Source organism: Grammomys surdaster, unplaced genomic scaffold (assembly GCF_004785775.1).
Source record: "Grammomys surdaster isolate TR1022 unplaced genomic scaffold, NIH_TR_1.0 133, whole genome shotgun sequence".
Classification (NCBI taxonomy): Eukaryota; Metazoa; Chordata; class Mammalia; order Rodentia; family Muridae; genus Grammomys; species Grammomys surdaster.
The window spans coordinates 4,864,213-4,872,419 of record NW_021604591.1 but is presented as its reverse complement, the minus strand read 5'-3'; the positions used below and the strand labels follow the sequence as shown (position 1 = coordinate 4,872,419).

Sequence of the window (8,207 nt, the reverse complement as noted above, 5' to 3'; positions counted from 1 at the left end):
ACACACACACACACACACACACACACACACACACACACACACACACATATATATGCACAGAGTCAAGCACCCACACACATGTCAACATGCATACAAACTCATGAGGGCAGGGAGAAGAAGGAAGTAGAGAGATCCTTCAACTTGAAAGTAAGAACCAGAAAATCAAACAGGCAAGCAAGCAGGCCAGGGGAAGTAATTGCTGCCTAACATGGAGGCTTACTTGAATTTTGGGAATTTAGTTTGGTATACCTTTCTTTAAAGCTACATTTTAGCTGCACATTACAGGAAGAGTTAGTGTGAAGGTGAATTTAGCAATGGTTGTAGGTTAACCTGACAGGTATAGTAAAACCCAAGGAGGAAAAATATTGAGGGTGTATGCAAAGAGTAAATGGTAATGATAGAAATTTGGAGTATATGCAAATAAGAAATGTCATGATTAGCCATGGGTTTTAACTTTAATATGGAGTGGAACAGGATATGCTGAAGACTTTGGTTATCTGTACATGATCTAGCAACTTGTATAACCACTGAAATGTGTTTCAGATTTTGTAGAGATCATTTGGGATCCCCTGTCAACCTCACAGACAAGAAGTTTAACAATGCACTGCAGAGTGGCTTTTGAACAGTTCGCTTCTGAAAATGAAGTTAGTAAAAACAAACAGGTAATGATAGCTGCAGATTTGGGTCTTAGCTCAGTGAGAGTGCTTGCCTAGCATGCTTGAGACCTGAGTTCAATTTCCAATACCACAAAAGTAAATAAAATAATGTATACATTCTCAGATTCTATTGTGTGGGGATATTACCTAGAAAGTCGGAATTCAAAGAATTTAAAGGATGGGGTAAAATTAAATTTGAGTTTTGTTCTTAATGTTCTAAAAATTGATATAGGGCTCTTAAGATATATGGTACTTATACTTAAGTGGAAAAAGAAATAAAACCCTGTTCTTCAGGAAAATTGAGATGGGACTACATCCCCAGAGTTGCAAATAGTAAAAAAAAAAAAAAAAGGGGGGGGGGGGGGAAACAAGGTGCAGTAAGGATGGCAGGTGTGTAACCTTGACTGCCCTGGAATCTGGAATCACAGAGATCTGCCTGCCTTGTGTTGAGATTACCAACATGTGCCACCATGCTTGGAAGAAAGCAGGATTCCCCTTAGACACAGCTAGTACAACAAATGGGACACTACTATTGGGTTTTGTTGTTGCTCTGGCTTTTCTCTTGTTTTACTCTTTATTGATTCAATTCGTCCTTTGACCATTTCATGTGTATGTAGTACATTGCTTACTGTCGAGCCCCCTCACCTCTTTCTCCCACACACACCCATCTCTTCTCCTCCTCCTCTCACAGGTCCATTTCTATGTTCACATCGTTTTGTTTTGTTTTGTGACCATCTGATTCTACCCAGGACTATGTGTGCCCATGGATTTAGAACTATCTATTCTAGCCTTATGGACTCCAGTAATTGTCCTTTCCCTGGAATCCATCAGTTGCCAGTAGTTCATCAGGGAGGGCTAGGACCCTGTGGCCTCTCCAATCGATGACTGGCTCTTGACCAGCCCAGTCTTGTGTAGTCAGCCTGTGCTGCTCAGATCTCATGTTTGCAATGCCTGTGCCAGCCATATCCTGAAGATAGCATTTCATATCTCTTCTCCCTGTCTTCTGCTCTTTCTTTCCATTCTCTCTTCCACGGCATTCCTTAAAGAGGGTGGTAGAAGTGTACTATTTAGTGCTGAGCACGTGGGTGTCTGCATTTACCATTGTTTACTGCAAAGACAAGCTTCTCTGGTTAAGTGTGAGTAGCATGTGTCTATGGGGATAAACATAAATATCTAGGCTGTAGTTTGATAACCACGTCAGTTAGCTAAACCATAGTGGGAAGGTTGCCCCAGGTCTATGATCTCCAGCCACCGGGTTTCTGGTATCAGCTACTACCATCTTAGTTTATCATTCTGTACAAGTTGAATACAAGGTCATGAGCTGTATTCCAGCAATTCCATTTCATTGTGTATACCTAGTAACTGTTCTTGCACACACTGAGACTTCGGCAAGGTATTTTTTAGCATCATTAAGCACAATGAACCCCCTAATTGGAAACCATCAAATGTCTAATGAGTAGTATTCATGCAACAAAATGCAGTATAGCAGTGAAAATGATTTAGTGACAATCCCATGCATCTCCTAAGTTTCTTAAAGTATTGTAACATCTGGTTCTAACTGCAGACCAATTTGCACCATTAAAATTACTTAATTTAGTTATTGTATTTCCAATTATGGCTTGCTGATACTTTTCAAATTTTTAATAGGAGTTACTTAAATCTGTTGTTGCAAGAATGAAGAAGTCAGTAGAAGATGATGTTTTTATTCCTCTATACCCAAAGAGGTAAGAGCTCTCCATGTTTATACTGTTTAAAATAGCTTTTCTTTTGCGGGGAGTAGGATGGTGTAAGACACTGCCTGATGTAGCTCAGGCCGTCCTTGAACTGTAGCCAATGATACTCCCAGGATGGAAATTGGGGGTCATGGGACAGGACTTTGAGCTTCCTGATTTATCTGAGTCAGGAAGAGATAAGATACTTGCAAATAAAAATACGTCCCACAAGTTTTGTTTTGTACTCTTTTAGGTAACTAATATGTTCACATGGTTCAAAATATGAGTGCAGTTTATTTATATTTAAGGCAGTTGTTTCTGACCCTTTTGACTAAAATCAAATGTATCTTTAAAATTAAAAAAAGGGTTGTTTGCTTTTAATTTTATACTGTGAGCATTTGTCTATGTGTATGTTTGTACCATGTGGGCGTACCATGTGTGTACCACATGAGCACCTGGTGCCTGCAGAGGTCAGAGGAGAGCATTGGCTCCATAAAGATGGAACTACAGGCAGTTGTGAGCTACTGTGTGGGTGCCTGGAACTAAACTATGTCCTTTGCAGGAACAGCAAGTGCTTTTATCACCGAACTATTTCTCCAATCCCTAAAATTAAGTTTATTTACTCTTAGACTTCTGAGTGTAGATTTTGCCATTTACATTATCTCTGCTGTGACCTTATTTCCCTCTCCATGTATAGCAGGTGAAGTATATTATAAGCAGGTACAAGTAGTTTTGTACCTTTTTTACTTAGTAGGTAGTTGAAGTCAGCTATCCTTCAGTAAGTTTCTTCGCTTTTTAAAAATTCCTCAATAGGTATTGTCCTACTTAGGGTTTCTATTGCTTCAACAAAACACCATGACTAAAAAGTAACTCAGGCAGGAAAGGGTTTATTTGGCTTAAGCATCCATATTTCTGTTCCTCATTGAAGGAAGTCAGAACAGGAACCTAGAGGCAGGAGCTGATGCAGAGGCCATGGAGGGATACTGCATAGTGGCTTACTCCACCTGCTTACTTATATATAAGCCAGGACCACCAGCCCAGAGATAGCACCACCCACAATGGGCCCTCCTCCATTGGTCACTTAGGAGAAAATGCCTTACAGCTGGATCTCATGAAGCCAGTGCTTCAATTGAGGTTCCTTCCTCTCTGTTGACTCTAGCTTATGTTGACACACAAAACCACCCAGTACCAGCATGTTGGTGTCCTGTAACTAACCAGCACATGAGTGGTAATCTCTTATCAGCAATGAGATTATAAGCAAACTGTGCAAAGGCAATCATATCTACAAAACTCACTTGCAGAAACCCACTGTTGGCTGAGTGTGGATGCATTTGTAATTCTTGGGAGATACCATCAGAGTCCCTTGATTCATTTTTCATTTAGACTGTTTAGTTGATTAATTCACACAAACAAATAAACAACAGGGACCTGGAGAGATCACTTGGTGGGTTAGAGTGTGCAGTGCTCTCCCAGAGGACTGGAGTTTGATTCTCTGCACCTAGGTTGGACAGCTCATGACCAGCTGGAGTCCGCTCCAGTGTCTCCCATGGCTCTTCCAGCCTCTGTAGCCACGGCACCTGTGTACAAACCACACACGGAGATACAAATGGACACAGAATTCAAAACAAACGAGAGTCCTACCTTTGAGGCTTTCTTCTGAAAGAATAATGGTCCTATGTATCCCCTCCCCTCTCTCTATTTCTTCCTCCCCTCCTCACTGGTCCACCGTTAGCTCTGAAGAAGGAAAAATGTCACCACACTCCAAGTTCCAAGAAAGACAGTTCTGGGGAGCTCTAAAGGTAAGCAGAATACTACTTTAAAAATGTGTCTATATTAATCTTTGCAGCTAATTAGTATGTGTTGAACTACGCCACTCTGCCACTAGAGTACAAAACACTAACAGGCCATCAGTATATAAACACATGAACTGTGTCTGGATAGACTTTCCTTACCAACACTGAAATTCAAACATCACATATTAAAAATATTCTGTGCTGAATTTGTTTTGTCGTGTTGTTTTGTGTTGGTTGAGACAGTCTCACTGCGTAGCCTTGGCTGGCCTGGTACTTGCTATGGAGACCAGACTGATCTTATACTCCATGGTATATCTTCCTGCCTCTGCCTTCTGTGCACTGCAGTAAACGGTGTATACCACCGTGCTCAGCTGTAGTCTTTTGTTTTTGAATATTTTGAAATGTCCTTTAAAAATGTAAAAGCTGTTCTTGTCTTGTGGACCCTACAAAAGCCTCTAGCTAAATTTAATCTCAGTGACCCAGTGGTCAAAAAGTTAAGTTTAATCTCAGTGACCCAGTGGTCAAAAAGTTAAGTTTAATCTCAGTGACCCAGTGGTCAAAAAGCTACAGTTAAGGCGAATCTAAGTCGGTGGAGGTAGAAATGATAAGGGCGGTTCCGACCTTTCTTCGGGTGAAGCATCAAAGGGACTCCACAGTGATGCACTGCTGGCGAAGAACAAAGGCTATCATAAAGTGCCAGGTGCCGGCACCGTGTGCTTCTGTGTCTTAGAGGTTGCAGGGATGTAGGAGGATGCAGCTTGAGAGATTGAGAAGTCAGTGTTGGATGTAGTAAGCTGCACAGAACTGTGGAGATGGAATGAATTGTGAACTTTTGTGCCTCAATGAGCCCAGGAACGAAATTGTGATTGAAACGCCATGATAAAGGATCACGGGGTACTGAAATGTCCATCATGTTTGAGAATACAGGACATAAATGTCCTTAGCAGGAGCAATTCGAGTGTATGTGTATCATGGCCAAGTCAGGAAGATGCTTTCCCAGACAGGCAGGGAAGCCAATGGCAGTGCAAAGTATGGTACGTGTCATTCAGTACTCAGAATACTAGGAGAAGACTCAGAATTCGAATGACAACTCACAGAAACCTATGAATTCAGCCCTCCACCTAAAACCTGTATTTACTTGTAGTTCTCACTGCAGGGCACTTCATCCTCTTTTATCAGCAGACACATGCGTGGTCCTGTTTTACATATCAGCAGTGAGGTTTCTGGCATTGCCTGGCTTCCTACACACGGGCACTAGCCTTGACAGTGCTTTCTGATCCTGGCAACCACAGTCTTAGACTTAGTGGGCCCAGACAATAGGAAGGATGGGTTACAGTGGGGCATTGATCTGGAGAGGATCAATGGAGTTACATGGGGCAGAATGGTGTTGTTACCCATGAGTGGAAATAGGATGAACACATGCATGGAGGCGAGAGTCAGGTATTTACTTGGGGATTTCTTTCTATTCCAAAGCTGACACATACAACAAGGCCAACTAGTAAGAACGGAGGAGCTTGACCAGCTCTTTCTTTACCACTATAGCTGCTAGGGAGGACACACATAATTACTTGGTGTTTTCTTTTAGCTTTTCCAAAATATTCTTCTTTGGAGTGGACTTCTCCCAGATGACACCTTGCAAGATTTGGGACTGGGGAAGCTACTGAATCGCTACCTTATTATTGCTCTTACTAATGCCATCCCTGGACCAGATGTTGTTAAAAAGTGCAGCCAGGTAAGTTGTATAGAGGCCAATTGTAATCATGTCGTTTTTATATATAATGCTCTGTGTGGAAATGTTGGAAGCTCCAGACAACCTGGGCTACAAGAGGGTGAGGCCCTCTCTCAAAGCAGCAACAGAGTAAGAGCTGAGATTTAGGCAGGGACTGGACAGTGTCTCATTGGTAAGACTGCATACTGCTCTTGTAGAAGTTTAGGTCATCGTCCCCTACACTGGGGCACCTCACCCCTGTAACTTAAGCACTGACAGGGAATCCAGTGCCCTCTTCTGGCCTCTTCAGAAACTTGGACATACACACAGAGACAATAATAAATCTTAAAGATTTAGTTATTGAAATCTATGTTGTATTACAAACAAGTAATTAAAATTGTGGAGCTTGCACATGAATAAACAAATGAGTTTCACAGAGCAGAACCCAGAAGCTATTTTGATATTAAGAATCAGTATTCTGGTTTGAAACAGCAGTAACGGGGAGAAGCATTTAGTAAATGACGCCAGGAGCCAGCTGTGCGCTGCACAATACCTGGAGTCTCTGCTTGAGAGGCTGAAGCAGGAAGAGCATGTACTCAAGAGAAACCAAGAAGGGAGGCAGGAAAAAAAGGAAAGAAAGAAGGTTTTTGTCATTGTTGTTGTTTTAAGAAAAGGAGTTATTTCTAAATGGCAAAAGAAAGGAGAAAAGACAATATATTTCTCAAAATAATTTGACAAAGATGATACTTCACTGGATTAAAAAAACAAGCCCAAACAGTATGGAGCCAAACTTGCCATTAATAAGTAAATTTAGAAATGTGTCCATGTGACTCGCTATACTATTCCTTCTCCTGTAACTTATACGTGACATTTTATATACTAAAGAATTAAAAAGAGTTACAGAACTAAGTTAGAAACTAGGAAAGATGCTATAACACATAAGATTAAAATCCACATCAAATTTAAAAAGCCTTTACAAGCCAGTAAATAATTCAAAGACTCTTATTGGAAATGGCACCAAAATATGCAAGTCAAATCACCACAAATGGGTATGGAAAACGACCTACCAACTGTGGCAGAGTGCTAACACCAGCAGAGTAATGCTAGTTAACAAACTGTGAAGACGTGCAGGAAAGCGGGCCTTCTGCTGCTATCATTTAACTAAAATGCCCAGTTGTTAGGTAAGCCTGGGGTGCTGCCATTCTAGAGCTATAGAAGTCTGTGTCCTGCAGTGTGTGGACACTGGCACTGGAAAAGAGATTCTGTTACTGGCAGGAGCAACAGAGCTCTTCAGCACAATGTTTAAATTGTCTAATTTTCACTTCTAAGAATTTATCTTAGAACAACAATCAGAGTCAGACATACAGATTTTAAGTAAGCTACCTGCATTAGTTACTTTTCTGTTGCTGTGATAAAACACCATGACCAAAGGAGACTTAAAGATAGAGTTTATTTAGGATTGTAGTTTCAAAAGAGAGTCTGTAATGGAGGGGAAGGCCGGACAGTAGGAGAACACTGAGAGATCTCTTCTTGAGCCACAAACAACAGAGAGCAAACTGGCAGTGGGGCCAGGCTGTGAGCCTCATCCCATCCCCAGTGATGTGACGTGCATCCTCCCACACGTTCTGTAACATCCCAAAGCAGCAGCACCTACCCAGATCCAAGATTCACAACTTCAAGTATTTGGACCTAGAGAGAGTGTTTTCATTAAAATACTATAATACCCAAATGTCCTGAAAACAGTTGATCTGCCCATAATGTAAAAGTCATAGTATGAAGTGGTGCTTGGGAAGCCAGGCTCAGAGCACATCTGCAATCCCATCATTATCATAGTTCTTAGATTTAAATCATTTGTGTGAACTGTTTTCAATCAGAAGTAGTGAAGGGGCGTGAAGGGAAGCAGGGTTGGAGAGCTGAGCTACAGGCCGCAGGCTAATATCTGTACTTCATATATGGACAGGCTTGCTGGTTCAGACACGTGAGATAGATAGCAAAGCATGGGAAAACAGATACCAATGAGTAACTTCCAAGCCAGTCAAGACTGGTTCTAAAACTTTGGGAAGCAGATATAGCTTGTCAAGCAAGTCTTCCATGCCGCTGCCTTCTGTAGTCATGTGTTTTTTTCCTTGACAATTAAAGACTAATACAGTGAGCCTTTTTCTCTTGCCTTCACCTGCTTTGTCTTGCATTTGTTGATGGTGCTGCTGCTGAGTCAGACTCAAGGCTTCACACACTTTAAACGCCTGTTCTACCATCTACACAGTCAGCAACACCCAGCTCTGTCACTGTTTTATCTATCTATCTATCTATCTATCTATCTATCTATCTATCTATCTAT

At 41.4% G+C, this 8,207-nt stretch overlaps 1 protein-coding gene across 1 annotated transcript in view; it reads left to right on the top strand.

The window, feature by feature from the left end:
* The window catches only part of Gcfc2 (GC-rich sequence DNA-binding factor 2), a 35,228-nt gene that overhangs the window by 23,694 nt on the left and 3,327 nt on the right, over positions 1-8,207 (top strand). The window contains exons 12-15 of the mRNA XM_028762383.1: positions 544-662; positions 2,304-2,380; positions 4,101-4,167; positions 5,747-5,893. Of these exons, the coding sequence (XP_028618216.1) occupies positions 544-662; positions 2,304-2,380; positions 4,101-4,167; positions 5,747-5,893 (410 nt within the window). The remainder of the gene's footprint in view (positions 1-543; positions 663-2,303; positions 2,381-4,100; positions 4,168-5,746; positions 5,894-8,207) is intronic.